This window comes from Lutra lutra, chromosome 9 (assembly GCF_902655055.1).
Source record: "Lutra lutra chromosome 9, mLutLut1.2, whole genome shotgun sequence".
Taxonomy (NCBI): domain Eukaryota; kingdom Metazoa; phylum Chordata; class Mammalia; order Carnivora; family Mustelidae; genus Lutra; species Lutra lutra.
In genome coordinates this window covers 129,833,817-129,855,615 of record NC_062286.1, presented here as the reverse complement: position 1 = coordinate 129,855,615, position 21,799 = coordinate 129,833,817, and the positions used below count along the sequence as shown (strand labels likewise).

The window sequence follows — 21,799 nt, the reverse complement described above, 5'->3', positions numbered from 1 at the left end:
TAATTAAAGTCCAGGAAGATCTATATGTGCAATATCTCCTTGCCTAGCAACGGCACTGGCTCTCACCACCCAGGATCGGGGGAAACAGGACAGGAGATTTCCGGTGGGGAAAGGTGGCAAGGAGGAGCAGAGGCCCTGGCCTTCAGGAGTCATCCCCGGGTAACACTGCCCAGGGAACCTGGACAGTGAAGAGTGGATCCATGCCTTTCTTTGTCATTTCCACCAACAAATTATTCAACACACACAAGCACTTTCTCTAAGCCAGGCCCTATACCTACATAGCAGTGAGTACGAAGGTGACAGAGCCACCATCCTACCCTCAAGGGCCTGGCACACAGTGGGTGCTCCATAGATGTCGGGTAACTGAATAGAAGCAAATAATAAGAAAAAAAAATGTTTGCTTTCTGCAACAGGCAGACAGTTGCTACAGCAGATACTTAAAATGTTGCTGTCCCAACAAACGAGGTGACCAGATTACATACTAGAGGGTCCCATTTAAATGTGGGAAGGACAGAAGAGCATAAGGGTCTCAAACTGGGATGGTAGGAGAGTCCTCTCTCTCAGGGGAACAGATTAGCTCCCCATACACATTCACGGGTGAGTCCATGGCTGGGATCTATGAGGACAAAGAGAGGGGACAGTGTCCCAGAGTTTCACTGGAGACTCTGGAGAAGTGTATTTGCAACATAGAGCACTCTTATCCCACTGAGCCAAAACTGCTTCTTCTCTTTGTCCCCCCTCCCACTCTCTCCCACTCTCCTCTTGCTTAATATGTATCTCTGCCTGTCTCTGTTTCTATATAAGTCTACTTTCTGACTTTATCTCTGCATTTCTACCTCTTTCTGTCACATTCTGTGTTCCACTTTCTCCCTGTCTCTATGTATCTCTGCCTTTCTGATGCTCATATCTCTGTCTCTGTCCTAATTTCTTCCTGCATGTCTGGGTATCTGTTTTCCCACTTTCTCCCTGCCTGTCTCTCTGAATCCCTGTCCCTCTGTCCCTTGTCTCTATGTCTCTGACCCACTTTCTAGCCCATCTCTTAGTGACACCTTCTCTGTCACTTGTCTCTGGGCCTGCCTCCTACCCCTCCCTCCCAACTACTCCCCGCCCCAGCCATGTTCCTGCATCTCCTGCATATCATTAGGCTGCCCTGGCTGGGCGGCCGGAAGCTGTGGAGGCCAGCCCAGTGAGCCAGCGTCATAAGTGATGATCAAAGAGGGAGTTGGGAGGGAGAGTTTGAGAAGGGGTTTGTTTCCTGTGTAATCTGAACGTTCCCAGGGACTCGACAAGTGGTTTTTAATTTTTAATAGAAAGCATTCCGCGCAGTTCTGGCAGCAGCAGGGGGTGGGACTCGTTTTTTATAAATGTTTGAGAAGCTAAATGTGAGCTGAGGGTTTCCCCAGGCCCAGCAGGGCAGCAAAGGGAGGTAGGGAAGAGGCATGATGGTAATAATTACAAACATCTTCATAATAATGACACTTGGTCACCTCATTTGAAGACTCTGTTCCTTTCCAAAGTGCTTTGTCTCTTTCATCTCATTAAAGGGCCTCCCTCTTCCAAGGAGTCCAGAAGGATGAAGTATTATCTCCATTTTACAGAAGGGGCACTGAGGCCCAGTCGGGTCAGTTTTCCCACAGCCACAAAACCCAGGAGAGGGCTGGGATGACTTCAGTCCTGGAGCTCCCCTCCCCACAGCACCACCTCCTCCTTGAGCCAATGGGACTCCTCCTGGGGGCTCTGGAGCCCAAGTCTAGGTGGCAGTTGGACCTCGTAGATAGCAAAGATAAAAGATAAGAAAGGAAAGAATTCTGGGTTGGGAGCCAGGCCATGGGTTCCAATTCTGGCTCCATGACAAACCATGTCAGAGACACCCAGGTAAACCAGAGATAAGTGGTGAGCATGACCCCTCTCTCCTGATAATGGTGTCCAGGAATTTTCTACTTCAGGCCAAAGGCACAGCCCCAGAGACCTTCTGACCATTGCAGAGAGACAAGAGGAATAAACTACTGAGTGCTACTATATGCCCAGCTTTACCAGCCATGTAAATCCATCATTTCTAGTCCTCAGAGCATCACTGGGAGGCAGAGGGGCCTCCTCTAGACTAAAGGTGAGGAAAGAGGTCAAACAGGGAGAAAGACTTGACCAAGAGCACAGAGTGAAGAAGCGGTGGGATCTGAACCCAAGACTCTCTGATGCCAAAGCCCACCCAGTCTTATCTCCTGGCAGGAGTCTGATGTCTCATGCTGATTTTGCCTGGGAGGAGCACTGCTGACTTGGTGGCATGTGTCATCCTTGCTTCTTCCTTCCTAGTGTCAGTCTCAGGACTGGCACAGTGAGTCCAGAAGGGTGACATGCTGGCTCCACAGACCCCATGACTCAGTTTCCTGAGTTCAATCAGGGGTTTGGCCGGTGGTTAGCCTGGGATGCATTTTAGAATCACTGCAGGAGTTTTTAAAAATGCCCTTGTCTCTGCTTCACCCCAGGAGAGGCCTACTGAATTGGTCTGGGGTGGGGTTCAGCATCAGTTTTATTTTAAAGCTCCTAAGAGATTCTAATATGCAGCCAGAGTAAGAAACACTGGTTTCTGTGCTCTCTGAGGACCAGCCTTTCCACATTTAACATTCTACGTGGAACCCTGCTCTGAAATCCTGTTTACCCAAGAATCATTTGGGCAATACTTCCTATGCCGGCCTGGATAGAGGTCCTTAACCCCACGTAGCTTAAGAGTTGGCTGGCAGCACCATGGACAGCAACCAGCTCATCCTAGCCAATCCCAGCCCTACGTCTGGAAGTCAGAGCTTCAACCAGTTGCGGCAGGGAAAATCCCTGATGCAGTTCCTTGCCATTCCCCTCCTTTCTCTGACTCTTCCCTCTCTTACTTGCCTGTCTCCTTTTACTCCTATTGCCCTCCCGCTCCTACTTCATAAGACCAGGCACATGTGGGTTTTGACATCAGATCAACCTGGGTTTGAATCCTGCCTCTCCTATTTCCTTGCCAGGTGAACTTGGCCAGACATTGTTCTTGGTTCTGAACATGGAGAACTATTTGAGTTCTCACAGTGATCTGGAGAGCTTGGCAATAATATTACCTTCATTTCACAAGTGAGGAAACTAAGGCACAAGGGGCTTCATTGCTTAACTTCACTCAGCCTCATTTTTTCATCTGTAAAGTGGGAATCTCAATAGAGCTTACTTCAAGCTTATTTTATAATTCCATGAGATAACAGACATAAAAGCTTCTCATAGGATCTAGCACAAAGTAGTTATTCAGTAAACATAATCTATCATGATCCTCGAATAACAATATGTAATAATGGGTTTCATCAGTATTTATTATTAATTTACATTTTCACCCTTCACTGTGCATAGCAGTTTCCTCATCTGTAAAATGGGAATGATGCAGGATTGTACGGTGTTGGCTCATATCCACTCACAATAGGCAAATATTGATTTTCTGTTTTGTGAGCCACTTGATATCACATAGGTATCTTGAAATTGGCCATGGTGAGAGTCTCTACACCATGGAAATCAACAAATACAACAAGGCAGGGCGTTCCTCCCCACCCCTCTAGCCCTCTGAGCTGATGGTTACCAGCTTACCAGCATACCACTGCATCTACATCTTAGAATTCGACTGAGGACTAAAGGAGGGAGTGGATGTGATGGTCATTATAAAATCGAACTGTTGAATGGAGGGGGGCTGACCCTGCAGTGGTCCCGTAGCAGCCACAAGCCTGGCACCCTTTTATCTGCCCATTCTGGGGAGCTGCTGACTTGTGAAGAAGGTAGGAAGGGGTCTGGAGCCTGGGGAGCCAGTGGTGAATCACTGACCCTTCACCATCTCCACGTGTTGGCATTAACTATAATGGCTGCAATAAAGAATCCGGGATTGGGGAAATGATTCCATCATCCCCGCAGGAGTCCCTGGGATGCAGCCAGGGAGAGAGAGAGAGATCAGCCATTACCCTGGGGAGTCATTCAGCTGGATATTGTGCCTTGCCCAAGGGGTGGGGGGAACAAGCAGAGGGGAGTGGCAGGGAGACCCTCTCTCATAACAGCTACAACAGCCACTATTTATTGAGCACCCACCATGAGCCTGATGCTTTATGTATCTTCTCCCTTTTCAGTGTGTCTGTGAGGGAGGCATGATTGTGCTATCATATACTCGCATGCCATGCCTCCCAAGACAACAACCTACATTTATTAAGTGCTTAGCGTGGGTCAGGCACTGTCCTCGGTGCTGAACATGGAAGTCTGTTTAAATTCCTAAAACAATTTTTGGAGTTTGGTAATATGCTCATCTTCATTTCACAAATGAGAAAATTGAGGCACAAGGGGGTTGTGACATGTTCAAGGTCAAACTGCTAGTAAATGGCAGAGTCATCACTGATTGTGATTCATTACACTTAGCCACCATCCCCAGAGCCACTCTGCCTGCCTGCACTGACTGTCACCCCAGGAGGGCTTTGACCTCAGAGTCCTGGGTTCAAATCCCACCACTTCCTCTCTCAGTGCTCTTGGTCAAGTTTTCCTACTTGTCTGACCTGTTTCCTCACCTGTAACTTCGAGGAGAACATTCTGCCTCTTGGAAATACTATGAGGACTAGAGATGATGAATTTTTTTTAAAGATTTTATTTATTAATTTGACAGACAGAGATCACAAGCAGACGGAGAGGCAGGCAGAGAGAGAGAGGAGGAAGCAGGCCCACCGCTGAGCAGAGAGCCCAATATGGGGCTCGATCCCAGGACCCCAGGACCATGACCTGAGCCGAAGGCAGAGGCTTTAACACACTGAGCCACCCAGGTGCCCCAGAGATGATGAATTTAAGTGCTTGGTGAAGCTGGACATGCAGTGGGTGCCCCTAAGAGTTTATTCCTTTTTCCTCTTTCTGTATAATATGAGGCACCTGGGGTTATGTCCTTGGCCCTGAGAGGAGACCCTGGGCACCAAGCATCGAGGGGGAGAGGGCTTGCTCAAATACCTTCTCTAGCTTCTCTGGGCAACCCTGACATGGCTGACATGGAGCAGGAGCTGCCAAAGAGAGACGCATTGTGGGGCCGGTTTAGAAGGCTCAGGGTGGGGGGGGGGATATAGAGAGGGAAATAAGGAATGCAAAAGAGTGAAAAACAAATACACGTGTCTGTCTGGAATGATCGAGGGCCCCAGGCTGGAGGCGGGAGAGGCGGGTGGCAGGCCGGGCTTAGCAGAATTGCTGCAGTAGCACTTCCAGAGCCTCACTCATTAGCCAAGCTGTGAATGGACCTTACCTCCTAGCAGGCGCCCTCCTGGCCCAGAGAGTACCACCCAGCCCCGGAAAGGCCCCACCCAGAACCTCAGCAGGTCTGGGTCCCATCCCCTCACCAGCAGGGCATTCAAAAGAAGGCATCACCTTGAAGTGATGTCTGAGTCTTATCCTCTTGGCTCATATCCTGAGCTCCCAAGGCTCCTTCTTGGGTCTTCTACCTCACCCCCTCCTTTCTGGAAAGGTTCAGATGGACCAGAAGGCTTTGCCCGCCTCCCCATCCAACCCTCCCCCACCCCACCCTCACCCCCCTCCTGTCCAGCCTCACGTCCCAAGCCCTGATTTCGTCAAATTGAACATGATGTCAAATTAGAGCCATCTCTGGGACAGGCCGAGAGAGAAGCTCCCAGTTTAATGAGGCAGCGTCGAAAATCAATAACTTAATTGCCGCTGTTTGATGGACTTTTATCCAATTTATACTCTCCCCAGCAGCCTACGTGCAGAGCGTGCAGAGCATGTGAAGTGTGTGTGTGTGTGTGTGTGTGTGTGTGTGTGTGTGTGTGTGTGTGTCTGGGGTGGGGGACTGTCTGGACACCCAGGGGGAGGGGCGAGGAGAGCACCAGGACCCACAGCCAACTACTTCCCAAAGGGAAAGCTGGGCCTTGCCATCCTCCTGCCCCAAATCCAAAAGATACTGGCCTCTGAGCCCCAGTGAACTTGGTTATCCTTCTGGGCTGCCCAACCCCCATCCTGTGGGGGGTGGTGAGGAGAGAGGGAAGAGAGGCAGAATTCTCTCGAGAAATTAGGAGGGGCAGGGGTGGGTAAAAAGACCCCTGTTTTGGGAGTCGGGTGCCTGGTTTCCAGTCCTGGCTCTAACTCTGACCGTGATGACTTAATTGGTGACGATGACCATTGCATCACCCGCTGAGACTGAGCCCCATCTGCACTGAGAATTTAAAGTGCATTCCCTCAACATCAAGAACCAAGGACTAGGATTATCCCCCATTTGCTAAAGAGGAAACGGATTCAGAGGGGCTGTCTTCCCTTGCCAGAGTCCTACAGCTGGGAGCCACCAAAGGAGATCTGAACCCAGATCTGACTCCATGGTCATGCTTGTGCCACAGGAAGCCCCCAGATCAGGAAGCGGGTTGGGAGTCGGTGTGGGGATGAGGACTGTGAGGGGACTAGCTTCCATGACCTCCAGCTTGGATCTCCTCTCCTAGCTTCCCTGGGGTGGGGAGGACAAGCACAGCGGCCCCGGGTGACCCCCGTCTTGCTTGGTCCCCCGGGTCCAGGCACGTCGGTGATGCAGGTGATGGCCTCGGATGCGGATGACCCCACGTACGGCAGCAGCGCTCGGCTGGTGTACAGCGTGCTGGACGGCGAGCACCACTTCACCGTGGACCCCAAGACTGGTAAGGGGCGGGGCCGGGCCAGAGGGGCGGGGCCTGGGCAAGACCGAGGAGGGGCACGGAGGGGCGGGGCTAGAGGGTGGGGGTACTTCTGCTAGCAGCCTTCTAACCGGACATCGCTGAGGGTAGGACGGGACCAGAAGCAGCGTCTATCGTGTTCCAGGATCTCAGAGAGGAAAGGACGGCCAGGCAGAAAGAGACAAGGGCTGAGGAACAGAAAAAGATGGGGCTTGAGGGCGGCGGGGTCGGGGGGTGAGGAGTGCCGGCCATACTGGCAGAGAAACAAAAAGGCAGGATGCCTCCACCATGCCAACATGGGCGCCCTGAAGGGGACTTCAGAGGTCCCACGTAAGCGACCCTCTTCTCCTTGGAGCTTAACTGAAGCAAGCGTGTCTGCAGCCCTTAGGGGTCAGCAGGTGAAGGGCACCTTTTCAGCAGTTGTGAAAGCTCTGTTCAAAGGGCAGTTGTTAAGGGTCTGATGGAAAGAGATAGAGACAGGGGAGAATGGCTTGTTGGCTTCTTTTCCCTCCCGCAACACCACCGAACACAGTCCTCACTTCACTTTCTCTGAGGTTAGAGCCTGATTACATCTCTGAGGGGCCCTGCCAGAGTGGCAGGGAGGGCAGAGCAGGACATGAGGCTCAGAGAAGTGAAGTGCCTCACAGAGGTTGCACAGCGGGGCGTGGCTGCCGATGCCAAGGAAAGTGTTCTCCCTGTCCCTGAGATGGGAGGGGCAGGCCAGGAGTGAGGGCTCAGGGAGACCCCACACCACACAATGTTTATCAGATGCCGTCCTGGGGCTCACAGTCCATTGGGGGCAGGGGCGACAGGCACATGCATGGGCCATCGGGATGCAAAGTTCTGGGAGGTGGAAGGAGCTGATCTCCAAAGGATAAGAAGGTGTTGGCCAGACCCAGATGGGGATTCAGAGACAGGCATTCCAGGCAGAGGGCATGGTGCTGGCAAAACTAGGAGGGTAGAACACCCTGAGGCATGAGGGGAATTGTAAGCAACTCAGGACTGGGAAAAGTAGGAGGCCTGAAATGGGATCAGGGCTGGCTGGTAGGGGCCCAACTGGGCCCAGGAGAAGTGAGGCTTAAGACCTTGGGTTTTATTCTAAGGGTAATGGGGGAATTTTTTTCCAAGGGTAATGGGGGTAAAAGGTAGTTCTAAGGATTATTCTAAAGGTAATGGTGTGTGTGTGTGGTGGATCTGTGTTTGGGGTTTTTGTTTGTGTATTTGATTTTTGGGGGTGGGGGATTGAGGATTCCAGATTATAAGCACAGTTATAATTGTACTATCTTACACAAATATCTTTGTCATTTTTTTCTCCTTGCAAAAGTAATATATTTTGGAAATTCAAACATTAAATGTTAAAAGAGGGAGAGAAAGAAAAAAAAGGAAGATGCTTCCCACCCTCATCCCCTAATTACAGCCCCAGAGGTAGCCACTTGATATATATATATATATCCTATGAGATCTTGGACTCATTCACTTAAAAAAATATTAAGTTTTTAAAAATAAATAACATATTTCAAGGTTCGAAATTTAAAAAGTAATCCAAACAGATATTTAGTGGAAATTCTTCACCCCTTCCAGTCCCCCAGCCACCCAGTTTGGGTCCCCAAGGCAACCAATGTAATTTTCTTGCGTATCCTTCCAGAGCTATTCTATGCATGTACAAGAAAATAGGTACATGTATTTGTTTTATTTTTTTTTACACAAATGGTAGCTATAAACACACACTATATACACTGCTTGCCTTTTTCACTTTACAATACATCTTGAAGATTATTCTATATCAGTACATAAAGAGCTTCCTCATTCTTTTATTTAACAGCTGTTGTGGATACACTAAAATTTATTTCACCAGTCCCCTATTGATGGACACTTACGCTGTTTCCAATCTTTTGCTACAACAAGCAATGCTACAGTGAATAACCTCATACATATATCATTTTGTGCTTGTGTGAGTGTATCTGCAGGATAATTTTCGGGAAGAGGAAAAGCTGGGTCAAAGAGCACATGCATTTGGAATCCGGATAGATAATGCCGAAATGTACCAGATTACACTCCCGAGAGCCACATAGGAAGGCGCCTGTTCCCCTCCTCCTCACCAACATTTTGGGTTCATTGATGACTTTTAGGCAAGGAAGTGACATGCTCAGGTTTTCATTTTAACAAGATCCCTCGGGCTGCTCTCTTTAGCATGGCTCAGAGACAGGAATTGAATTCAGGGAGACTCAGTAGCCTAGGGTGCCCAGCAGAGAGCCCCAAATGACAAACACCAAGGTCTGCGCCCTTCCCCGACCCCCACCCAGACTCCTGAACCTGCTCCATCTAGTTAGGGAGCCAGAGATGACACAGGATTGGTGGCGAGGGTTAGCTGAGAAGCTGAGGAGGGAGAATGAGAGATGACAGTGAGATCCTACCAAGGGCAAACCTTGGGGGTAGGGAACTGGACTGAGGGAAGAGTCTGGGGGTTACCAACTTTGGGGCCTGGGATGGGAAGGGGCACCATCCACAGAAACAGGAGGAGTGTCGATTAAGAAAACTAGGACCAAAAGAATTAGTGAATGTGCCCTGGGATCTGGTGCAGAGCTAATTCATTCCATTTTAACCAAAATGCCTTTAAGAGGAGAGAGGAGAAGGAAAGAAACATCTAGAACATCTAGCAGGCTGTCTGAAATATGGGCCTGGAGCTCTCTTCATAGCAGGGGCTCCTTAAACTTTGGTTTCCCACGTGCACAAGAAGGATAATAATTCCCATCACAAGTGACTATTGTGAGGATCCAACAGGAGAGTTCCTTCCTTCATTCAACAACTCTTCAGCCAGTGCCTCCTACATACCTGGCTCTGTTCTAGGCTCTAAGCATATGGCAGGAAGCAAATCCCTACCCTCACGGAGATTTAATTCAAGTAGGGAATACAGAAATGCAGAAAATAAGCCTATCCAGGTATAACATAACATCTTAGCAACAAGTGCAAGGAAGACACAGAAAGCAGGATAAAGGGGTAGACCTCGAAGAAGAAATCAGGACGGGCCTTTCTAGGGAGGTGATCTTGGACAGAGACGTGAATGAAGGGAGGATATGAGCCCCCTCGGTATCCCGGAAGGAGCGTGCAGGCCAAGGGAACAGCGAGGGTACAAAGTGCCCGGCACCATCCTTGGCACCTCCTGGCAAGCCAAGGGGCTGCTGATGCCTGTTGCTACTGACGCCTTCATTCGTTCAGCCGGAGGAGGGGGCCCTTCGAGTTGATTCCCCTTCCAGAAAGGGAGGAAGAGACAGAAATAAGGGAGGGGCCAGGACTGAGTCTGGGAGATGGCAGGGGTGAGCAGATGGGGGACCAGACTTCAAGTGAGTGAAGAGGACGGCTGGGTTCTCAGAAAAAGCATCCCCCGCTGCAAGGAGGCAGGAAGAGGGTGGCACGTGGGAGGCCTCGGAGAGCCCAGGAGGGCAGGAACCGTTCTCAGGAGGCCAGAGAATGGGCACCAGACAAGGCAGGTGAAGCAGTGCAGATGAGGTCCTTGTCCTAGGGTCCTCACTTTCTCAGTCTGAGAGGGTCTTTGCTGACACCTCCCAGGAAGGACCAGATTTTTCCTCCCCTTGGCTTCAGCCCCACTGCAGGAGCCGCCCTGGTGCCATTCCCAGCCCCAGCTCCATTTCCCCAGCCAGGAATATTCCGCTGATGCGGGTCTATATTTAGCAGCTGCTGCGAGGTACAGTCTGTTCTCGCTGTGCAGATAGCAGGGAGCAGAGCCGGAACGGGCCCTGAGAGGAAGGTGTGAGGGAGAGGAGGAGGCGGGGCTCCGTGGGGCCGAGTGCCAGAGGAGGAATTAACTTGTGTGTTTTAAAGGCCAGGCCTGCCAGCAAGCCCCCCACAGGGGCGACAGGGATGGCATTTGCGGGCTAATGAGGCATCACTTGGGCTCCAGGGCCCCTTCTGCAGAATCTGGAAGGGACAGCAGGGGTGGCAAGGATAATAGCTGGAACCGAGGGTGATGGGTGAGGACAAGGCTGCGGGGAGCCCTGGCCAGGTTCTGACTTTCAGTCCCCGCCGACCTCCACTCCCACAAGACTAGAAAGGCGCGCTCAGAGACTCCAAGTTATCTGCTGAGAATTCTCAACTGGGCCAGAGATGTCTGTTTTCCTGGGATGAATGAAACAAACCCTTGCTGAGCACCTTCTAAGTCCCAGATCCTGGGGTCAGGATGATAACCAGATCTGGTTTCTGCCCCCGCGGGGCTTTTGTTCCAACAGAGAAGCCAGAAACAAACGACACCCAGCCTGTGAGAGGGGAGACAGAGGGTCTGTGGCAGTAGGTCAGGCAGTCCAAGTGTTTACTGAACACCTACAACGTGCCAGACCCTCTAGGTAAGATGATGAACAAGGCCAGTAGGATCGGGTACCCGATCCAGGACTTGGGGAGGGAGGGAGCATCATGGCATCCCCAGAACGTGAGACCTGCCGCTGGAAACCTTGTCTCATTTAGTTCCCTTAAAAGCCTTCCAACTGGGTAGCCCCATTTTATAGAATAGGAAACGGAGGCTCAGACGCACTCAAGAACTTGCCCAAGGTCAGATAGCATGTACATGGTGGAAAGAAGAACCGAAACCAGTCAGTCTGACCCCAAAATCCCTCCTTTCTGCACAGCCTCAAATCTGACTCCGTGCCCCTACTCACAGTACCTCCTCAGTAAGCGCCTGATAGGTGAGTGAATGAAGCGATTTGCAGGGCCAGAGCTTCCAAGAACAATTGCAGGGGCCGATGTGAGAATTTTACCCCAGAGCCGGGAGAAAGGTACCAGCCCCCAGGGTGCTCCTCCCTGCGTCAGGAGGTGGAGTGGGGACAGAATGCAGCAGATAACAGAAGATAACATCGATCCCTCCCACCCACACTTTACCGCTAGGTAAAGTGACTTTGCCACGGCTCCTATCAAGAGGTGGAGTCTAGATGGGTGTCTGGCTGGCTGAGTTGATCGAGATTGGACTCTATCTCTCAATGTCCTGAGTTCAAACCTTATGTTGGGCATGGAGCTTACTTAAAGAGAGAGAAGTGGAGTCTTGAATCTGGAGCAGAAATTATGTTCTGCCAAGTCCCAGGTTAGGCCGTAAGAGGCCTTGCAATCCTCACTCTTCTTTCCCAAAACCACCATCTAAGGAAACGCGCCCAGCCTGCTGAAGACCGGACACGCTCCCCCTCACAGCCGGGACCACCTGCCAGACCTATGCGCCAGGCCCCGCTGGGCCTCTGGCCAGAGGAGCCTCTAGGGAAATGTGGCTGCATGAGCGAGCCCAGGAGAGGGACAGTCCGGAGAACATGATTTCTCCATCAGATATCTACTGCTCTTTGACAAACTGCCCCCGAACGCGGCGACTTAACACAGCAACGGTTTTTTCTTGTCATAATCCTGTGGGTTGGCTGCACAGGGTCTTTTTGCCAGGGTCACTCATGGGGTGATAGTCAGCTGGCAGGTCTGCTAGGACGACGGCCAGTGTGGCTGGGCCCCTCCCTCCGTGTGGCTGTCCACCTGGGGCTTTTTCTCAGCACATGTGGTCTCGAGGCTCCAAGAGGACAGGCCCCAGCACACAAGGGCTTATCAAGCCTCTGCTTTTTGTCCTGCTTGCTGATGTCCCATTGGCCAAAGCAAGTTTGCAGGGCCAAGGCCTGAATCGGTATGAGAGGGGGTGACCCAAGAGTGTGCCTAACCGCAGGTGTGCTCTATTGGGAGCTGTCGTCATCCCAGCCTGTCACTGGGTGTGATCCCAGGGCCGGGTCCAGAGGCAGCAGGGCCCCCCGGTACCCACCTCCTAGTCTCCCAGCAATGGCCCCTGATCGTCTACAAGGCTTCATGGCTAGTTGCCAAGTGAAAAGAGGTTGGTGGCCCTACTTCGTCCAGAGCTAGAAGTGGCAGTGACAGCAAGGAAGCAGCCCCATGAGCAGGGTTCCTCCTCCACAGGGGTGGACCTCAGCCAGAGCCCTGCTCCAAGCCCCATTCACCAGCTTCTGGTGCACAAGCTCACAGACGCACCGTGGCCCCAAATCCCAGCACCGCGTCTACAGTCCGTAAGGTCCTGGAGGCCAAGGACATGTGCAAAGCTTAGGGATGCAGGAGGGGCTCCACTGGTTGGCTCCCTCCCAGCCCTTCTGACTGGTTCACTCAGGGAGCCCCCGTCTCTGGCCCAGTGCCCGCTCCACCATCAGTGGGCCTGTCTGCCCTCTCCTTTTCTCCCTCCACCGTCTTTCTTCCCTCTTTCCTGACTCTGGGCCCCCCTGCTGTCTTCGAGAAGGGCTGTTTACGTAGTGTCTATTGTTCCCTGCCTTCCTTTCTCCCCTTGGTTCTTTCTCTCAGTTCTTTCTCTCCCGGTTCATGGATCTCCAAGTCTCTGGAGCTCTGTTCCTCTCTCTCACCATCCCTCCTGAGTACGCATTTCTCTCTGGCTTGACCACTCCCCTCTCTCCTTCTCTCTTTCCCGGCTCTTTAGGTCTCCCTTGCTCTCTGTCCCCACTCCAGGGCTACAGAGCCTCAGCTGACAGACCAGCAGAGGCCTCGGCCCAGCCTCATCGCCAGAAGGGTGCCCCGTTCACAGTCAGTGTTGGGGCAACTCAAGGAGGGCCTGTTGTGCCCAGAACCGAGACTGGTGTGGAACACGCTGCTACTGGAAGGTGGTGGGTAGCGTTATTCCGCCTGAAACTCCCACAGTGCTGGGGTTGATCATTCCTGTTCTGTAGTTGTCCCATTTTCCAGAGAAGTGCAGAGGCACTGCAGTTGTCCCATTTTCCAGAGAAGGAAACTGAGGTTCAGAAGAAGGGACTTGCTCAAGATCACATGGCCAAAAAAAGGGTAGAGCTGGGATTTAACCCAAGTTCATGGGCTTCCAAGACTCCTCCATCCTTGCGAAGGTCACCCTCAGGAAAGGAAGGGTCAGCGGGGAGCCCGTAGAGGGGTCTCAGAGGCCACCGATGGAGAGTCTGTGCGACTCTTCATTAGACAGACTACACATTTTCCATATCTCCATGTGATCCCACAAAAGCAGGGCCACTTCCTAGATACCCTGCCTCCAGCCCCCCCAGCTACACATACAGATACACACATACACGCACACACCGCAGCCTCTCCCTTCATTCTAGCGCCTCTATTGGAGTCTGGGGGCTGTTTGGAGACATCAGGAGTCGGAGATTGGGTTTTATGGGGCGCATCATGGGGCTGCTGGTGCATGACTCCACCTGGCGTGCCGGCCCCGGGCACCACCTGTCACCACCTGGTACTCGGCAGGTTGGAGTGAGTGGCAGGGGAGGCTCTGAATGCCTCATCGACTCTCCCCTCCACCTCGGTCTCCCACTGGCAGGGAGACAAGAAGCTCGGCCTTCCGCTCGGCAGAATTAATCTTGCGGTCACCACCCCCGCCCCCACGTTCCTGCTGCCCCTGCCCCTCTTGCATCAACAGCTTGAAGGGCTGTCTGATCAGTGATTAGCTAGTGCCTGGACAGAGAATCTAGGGCTGGGCCAGGGCCCGGAGACCCCAAGGGCTGGGGGCCGACTCCAACATGGAGAAGGGAGTGTGAAAATAAGTGTGCACTCAGCTGTGAGCGTGTGCGTGTGTGTGTGAGTTCATGTGTGTTCTTAAGTATGTACTATATAAGTGTACAAGCCATACCTAGTGTATGCATACAGGTGAGTGTGACTCCAGAGTGAGTGTGCATGAGTGTGGGTGTGCGTCTCGTTCACCATGTTAACACTCAAAGCCAAGATGCTGCTCCATGCCTGGCTCTGCTGAGAGCCACTGACAGAGAGAGGAAAGAGCGGATCTCTCTGAGCAGGTATGAGTGTGCATCAGCGTGCGTGAGTGTGCGTCAGCGTGCATGAGCGTGCATGGGGCTGCTGAGCCTGCATCCGCATCGTCCCCACACCCATGTCTTTGACATTCCCCTCCTGAACTTGCCTGAGGCCCGCCTCTGTGTCTGCTGGCAGCCTCACGGGGAGATCCCTGGCCTCACTCTCACTCACCCACAGGTGTGATCCGGACGGCTGTGCCCGACCTTGACCGTGAGAGCCAAGAGCGCTACGAAGTGGTCATCCAGGCCACAGACATGGCGGGCCAGCTGGGCGGCCTCTCTGGCTCCACGACCGTCACCATCGTGGTCACTGATGTCAATGACAACCCACCCCGTTTCCCTCAGAGTAAGTGGGGCCTTCCCAGAAGGCAAGGGACGCATCTGCGTCCATCTGGTAGACCCCCAGCTCTGCTTGCATCGGGCTTCCGTGGCGAGGGTACTGTGGGCGTCTGTTCATCCTTCCAGCCGCCCACCAAGCTCATGCTTCCCTTTAGGTGTCCACCGAAGAGGGACTTGAATCTGTCTATCCACCCAAGTCACCCATTTCCCTCCAGTGCCCCTCCTATCATACTTCTTGCAGAGAAGTCCTCAAAGTTGTCTGGTTTTCCACACAGCCAAGTAATATGGTTACCAACCACCCTCACCTTGCTTCCTGCCACGGGGGAGCCCCCTGTTGTCCCACCTCCTCCAGCCCCTCACTGGGCCTGCACACACCCTACTTCTGCTTAGTCTATGTGACCTGCCCCTGACCCACGCTTGCAAAGGGAAGGGCTGGGGGCTGGGCAGGGGGTTGGGGGGGAGACACAGGGATGTAGACAGAGGCTGTGGCCAGACCCAGGCCAAGGCCCGCCCATGCTGCACAGAGAAGCTGGGTGGGGGTGGGGGCTGGAGCGACAGGTAGCCCCCCCGCCCCCGATTAGCCTGGAAGGCAGGATGCTGTGCTTCTGAATTAGGAGGTCTTTCCACTCTCTGCCTCTCCTGGAACGACAGGGGACTGGGGCTGGTTCTCTGGCTGAGTCCCCCACCTCCTGGTCAGCCAGCCCTTCTGCCCAGCCTTGGGCCCAGAGCCGCGCCGGGAAGCCGGGAAGCCGGGAAGCCACCAAAGCTGGCAGAGACTAAATGCCGCAGGGAGCCGGGCTGATCCCTATCGGGGAGTCATTACTCGAGGTCTGCTGCTCTCACATTAGGCCCGCCACAGGGGACTGACCCCCAAGAGATAAGGGAATCCAATCCCTTAGCTGAGAGCGCACCGTCATCGGGGCTTAGCGCCTCAGGCTTAGCGCCTCAGCCGGGGCTCTGGGCGGGGTGGGCGGAACCGCCAGCCAGCTCTGTGTCACCAGGGAGCCGGGGGCAGAGCCGGCCCCTACCTCCACGTGGAGTGGGGAGCTTTGAGGCACCGCGTGGAGGGGAGGGGTCCACCCGGGCTTTTGTCCAGTTGTGCGAGGCTCTGTGCCGGCTCTGAGGGGGAACCAGTGGGGCAAAGCAGAGAAGAGGGACCCTGGCCCCAGGAAGATTCTTGTTTGTTCGTTCATTGATTCGTTCCCTCTTTATCTTTAACACTTCTTTATTGTGAAATACGCACGCCAGCAGAAGGCTGGAGAGTAAAAATGTCCAGTTTGACAACTAATTATAAAGCGAACCCTCCTGGAGACCACACTCCTGGACCCCAGCAGCCTCCACGTGCCTTTCCTGAGCGCGACTGTCCCCCACACCCCCTCTTCCAGGGTTAACCATGATCCTCTATTGTGATCGCCGCCTCCTTGCCTTAGAGTCGGTTTACCTGCATCCGCATCACTGAGCCCTACAGCTTAATTTCACCTTGTTGTTTAACCTTAGATGAGCAGACTCATACCATATAACCTCTTTGTGTCTTGCTTTTTTTTCTCCTCTTAAAACTATGTTCATGAAATCATAGGTTGTTGCTCGTTGCTGTAATGCGTTCATCTTCATGGCTGCACGGTGTCCATCGTTTATCTGTTCTGTGTTGATAAACGGTTGGTTTGTTTCCGGTTTGAGGCTATGATGAAGGACACTGCTCTGAACGTTGCTGCACCTTGCGAACGTCTCCAAGTGCTGGTTTGCACGCATATCTCCCGTGTATATACACACTGGGACAGGATAGCCGACTCGTGGGATATACTCAGCTTCAGCTTTACTAAACAAAAGCCCAGCTGTGCCCCTCCATGGAAAAAAAATGCACGTGTCCATTGTAGCCCATCCTCACCAACACTTGCTATTGTCAGACTCTTTAATCTGTGTTAACCCAGTGAGCGTAGACCCATGGTCCTTTGCATTCATTCACTCCCTAGTCACTCACACATTTCATTTATGCGACAGTCTGGTGTTCTGCCAAGCTCGGAGAATGCCTGATGAATAAGAGATGTGGTTCCTGCCTTCCAGGAGCTCACACCAGGGACAGAGGAGACAGGAGAGAGCAGGGACGGAAGAAGCAGAAACTGATAGGGAAAGGCAAGAATCCTTAACAATGGGATAAGCTTGGTGGCCCTGGGGCACAAGACCGGAGCCTGGAGGTCAGTCTGAGAAGGCTCCCTGGTGGAGGGAACGTTTTGTGAGACTAAAGGAAGGGTAGGAATTGGGGAGGGCACAGCAGAAAGGAGAATAAAGAGAGAGAATGCCCAGAGATGAGGAATTATAAGGACCTTAGGCAGGCTGCAGCTGGGGTCAGGGAGAGGGAGGCTGAGGCTGCAGACGTCAGCAGAGACCAGGCAGCAAGCATCCTGTAGGGCAGGCCAGAAGGCTGGAGGGCTCCATCGCAGAGCAGCGGGGAGCTATGGAAGGGAGTCCAGTCGGGGAGTGGCACAGTCCACGTGATTTGGAAAGAGCCCCTCTGGCTGCCGTGTGAGAATGATTCAGAGGCCACTGCTCCACAGAAGGGGTATCCAGACCTTGGGGAATGCAAGAGCCACATCCTGAGCTCCACAGGCTCTGCGTCACCTGCACAGGCCCCTCACGGAGCAAATCACCCTCATCTCGACCTCAGCTCTGGGAGAGGCGGGTACCGTCTGTGTCCCATCTGACCTCATTCCCTCGCATTTCTGCTCTGCTTCTCCTCTCTAGCCACAATGGAAGTCTTGCCGTTTTTCAAACATACTGGGCATCGCACCCACCCCAGAGCCTTTGCACCTGCTGTCCCTTCTGCCTGGAATGCTCTTTCCCACAAACCTGCTTGGCTTACTCTCTCACCTCCTTCAGGCTTTTGCAAAAATGTCATCCTTAATTACCCAATCTAAAACTGCACACACGCCCTCATCGGCTTTCCCCAGGCCCTTTCCCTTACTTTATTTTTCTCCAAAGTACCTATCACCATTTGATACACTACACGTTTTACTGATGTGATTGTTTGTGTCTTTTTCTGCCTGGTAAGAGGAAAGCCCTGTGAGAACTGGGATTTGGGTCTGTTCTGCTTGTTACTATGACCCCAATGCCCAAACTGCACCTGGAACACCATAGATGCTTAATAAATACATGGGAAGGAAGACATCAACATCACTAACATCAATAGCAGTAGGAAATCGGTGCGAAGCCCCACTCTCTTACCATAATTTGTTCCATTTATTGAGTAGCTACTATGAGCTAGGCACTGTACTAAGCACTTCCCACACCTCTTTGTCTAAGTTAACTGGGATAATGACGGTGCCACTAGGAAGGCACTATTCCCATTCTACAGATGAGGAAACCAAGGCTCAGGATTACACAGCCAGGACTGACTCCAGGGCCTGAGCCTTGATCACTTTGCTCCTCCGCACCCCTCCTGGGCACGCGGGGAAACCAAAGCCCCAAACATTGCAGGCATTTTTCCTATCAGTCAGCAAATCAGCCCAGGGTCAGAATTAGGACCCTCCTCTTGGCACTGCCCCCTTGGGAGCCCCTTCCAGACACTGCCCTCCCAGGAGCCCATCTGGGCCCCCGCTCTCGTCTCCCCTAAAGGTGGTGGAAGTTGGGGGTAGGGGCTGCCCCTCATCTCTGTTCACAAGCTGTGTCCCCTACAGAGATGTACCAGTTCAGCATTCAAGAGTCAGCCCCCATCGGCACAGCTGTGGGACGAGTGAAGGCTGAGGACTCAGACGTGGGTGAGAACACAGATATGACTTACCACCTCAAGGAAGAGAGCGGCAGCGGCGGCCAAGTGTTCAAGGTCACCACGGACAGCGACACTCAGGAGGCCATCATCGTAGTGCAGAAGGTGCGGCTTCCCCAGAAGGTGTCGGGGGGTGCGGTGTGCAGACTCAGGGTGGTGGGGTTAGGGAGGCCTTAGAGCTGCCACAGAGCTCTGATCTCTCTGGGGACCCAGGACCAACCTGGGGAAAACAGTGATGGTCTCAGTCTTATTTTACAAATGAGAAAATGAGGCACAAAGAAGACAAGTGGCACAGCTGGCTATGAGAGCCCGGATTCAAACCAGATTTGGATCCGTGCTCAGAATCACTGCATTGAGCTCCTTCAAGTTCATGCCCTTCATGCTCATTTCCTTTAATCCTCATGCTTCCCTCTGAAGAGACATCAGTCCTTAAGCCAATTTTTACAAGTGAGAAAACAGAGGTACAGAGAGGGAAAAGGGCTTGCCCAAGATCATACCTGTAAGGGGCAGAGTCAGGATTTGAACCCCAGTCTGGTGACTCCAAGCTCTTTCCTTCCTCAGTTCAACAGCCCTCCTCCCCTACTGACTAGCCCAGAAACCAAAAGCTAAAAGAACAAACTCAGGGCTTCTTAGGGGAAGGGGATGGAGATCAAATGAGAAGCAAAAATCCGTCTTCCAGGACTTGGTCGTGGGCTTGGCAACTCAGAGCCACACAGGCCTCTGAGACCAGCACCCTAGCCTTGCTCTCCCACGAGAGGTCAATCCCCTGGGCTGGCCTGCAAATGCTGGTCGGCCTTTGTACACCTCTAGGCTGGGGTGCTCACTCCCTGCCACTGTCCGGCTATTTCTCCTCCCATTCAGCCAGGACCTGTCTCCATCAGCAGATCAGAATCTGTTCCCATCAGCCTGGGCCCTGCCTTCGGGGACCCACAGCAGCGTCTGCGCTCTACAGCCCTTCATTCACTCAAGAAGCACATAATGACCTATTCTCTACCTGGCCTGGAGGGTTTGAAAATAGCCAAGACTCCCAGTTTCTTCAGCTGCTCCCCAGAAGATTGAAATACAGTAGCTATTACTTATAGTAAAGTGTATCCGAGGTACCAGACGCCCTTCAACTGCTCGTCATGTATTAACTTAATCAATCCCTACCACAACCCTCCGAGGTACTATTATTGCCCATTTTATAGATGAGAAAATTGAGGCCATGGCAATTCAACAATTCACATCCAAGGGCATGCATCTCACAGAACACAGCAGGGCTACGAGCCCAGGCAGTCTGGCTCCAGAATCCACCCCTTTAAGTATCATGTGGCTTTCAGTCTTCTGAGTTCCATTTGTCCTCTGGAAGATGAGCCCATTTCCCAGATGGGGCTCAGCATCCCAGGGCAGCAGAGTCAGACCCCAAGCCCAGCCTCTGCATTTGCTCTTAATCCCCAGGCTGCCCATAACCACCACCACCACCACCACCACCCCCCGTCCCAGGCACCACCCCCCAACACCCGGGCTCCAGCAGAGGCGCCAGAGGTGTCTTGGTGGAGACGCAGAGCCCACACCTGATTGATGACCCGGCTCCGGAGCCCATCGCTCACTCACGCCCGGCTCTGGCCTGCCTCCCTGCATCCTGATTTCCCAGGCAACAAGACGGAGGAAGGAAGAAGGAGGTGGCCGAGTTTTCTGCTGGAGAAGGTGGGGGCGGGAGGTTCTGAGAGCAAAGCGGGGGTCTCTAGGCACAGGGCAGGTCTCCAGAAAGGTCACCCTTGCCACCCAGATAGTTCCCCCCACGCAACAGAGGCGCCTGAGCCTCACCACTGCTATGTCCCTGGGTGTCATCTTTAGAAGGCCGGAGCCAACACACAGCCTCGAAGCTCATTCATCAGAAGGTCACCCGTGAGCACTCCCTGATGAGAAGCAAGGCTCAGCACGGGTTTGGCCAGATTTCCAAGGAAAGCTCTCAGGCAGCCCGGCTTAACAGGTTCAACTCACATTCGTTGCTGCCGCCTGTGGACCTGGGAAATGTCTCCTTAACCCACAGAGCCGAGGCCCAGAGAGGCTAAACTGATTGCCCATAGACACACAGCGAGTCAGCAGCAGTGGGCTTTCCTTGCCTGGGGTTAAGGGCCAGGACTTGGGAGCAGCACTGGCTGGGTTTGAATCCTGCCTCGGCCTAACTGCTAAGTGACCTCGAGTTCCTCCGGTGCAAAAGGAGATAATCACAATGCAGGCCTCTTAGGGATGTTGTCAAATTAGATGAGTTAATGTATTTAAAGCACTGGCGCACACACTAAGTGTTCCGTGAATTAATAAATTCATGAAATGCCCCCAACATATTGTGCTTCCGGGGCGAGAAGTCAGATGTCAGATGTCAGATGTCAGATGTCAGGGTCCTTTACCCTGATGGGCTGTGTGACCCTTGGCAAGACTGTCCTCCGCAGTCTGGCTTCATCCACCTGCAACCAGGAAGGGCTGGTCTGGGTCTCCCAACAGCGGGTTTCCTGGTGCAGCCCACCACTCCCGGTGCCACACACACCCCCACGCTGAGTCATCGTGACCTTGGGCCGCCCCGCCCCCGCCGGGCCCACCTCCCTGAAGTTCTCTTTAGGCACAGAGCCTGCGGGAGGGGCCCACTCACCAGCTTTCTGCTTGCTCCCCGCAGCGCCTGGACTTTGAGTCCCAGCCCGTGCACACCGTGGTCCTGGAGGCCCTCAACAAGTTCGTGGATCCCCGCTTCGCTGACCTGGGCACGTTCCGCGACCAGGCGATCGTGCGCGTGGCCGTGACCGACGTGGACGAGCCCCCCGAGTTCCGGCCGCCCTCCGGCCTCCTGGAGGTGCAGGAGGACGCGCAGGTGGGCTCCCTGGTCGGCGTGGTGACGGCGCGGGACCCCGACGCCGCCAACCGGCCCGTCCGGTGAGACCCCCGCCCGGGGCCACGCCTGCTGCCTGCTCTCCCGCCACCGCCCCAAGGACGGACTGCGGGCAGAGGGGGAGGGGCGGGGGGCGGAGAAGGGGGATATGGACGCAGAGATGCAGCTCAGAGACAAAGGAAGCAGATGTGAGAATGATCACAGAGAGTCAGGGGACTGGGGGCAAGGAGGGAGACCCAGGTTTGGCAGACAGCGCAGAGTGAACCCGGCTCGCCCCCGGTCCTCCTCGCTGTCCACGGTGGCTCACTCCCTCGGTGCCCACGGCCTGTCCATCCACAAGTCT

At 53.4% G+C, this 21,799-nt stretch overlaps 1 protein-coding gene across 3 annotated transcripts in view; it reads left to right on the top strand.

Moving 5' to 3' along the window:
* The window catches only part of CDH22 (cadherin 22), a 119,985-nt gene that overhangs the window by 66,541 nt on the left and 31,645 nt on the right, over positions 1–21,799 (top strand). For all 3 annotated transcript variants that reach the window (XM_047747017.1, XM_047747019.1, XM_047747018.1), the window contains exons 4-7: positions 6,540–6,659; positions 14,673–14,840; positions 18,505–18,698; positions 21,247–21,500. In XM_047747017.1, the coding sequence (XP_047602973.1) occupies positions 6,540–6,659; positions 14,673–14,840; positions 18,505–18,698; positions 21,247–21,500 (736 nt within the window). The remainder of the gene's footprint in view (positions 1–6,539; positions 6,660–14,672; positions 14,841–18,504; positions 18,699–21,246; positions 21,501–21,799) is intronic.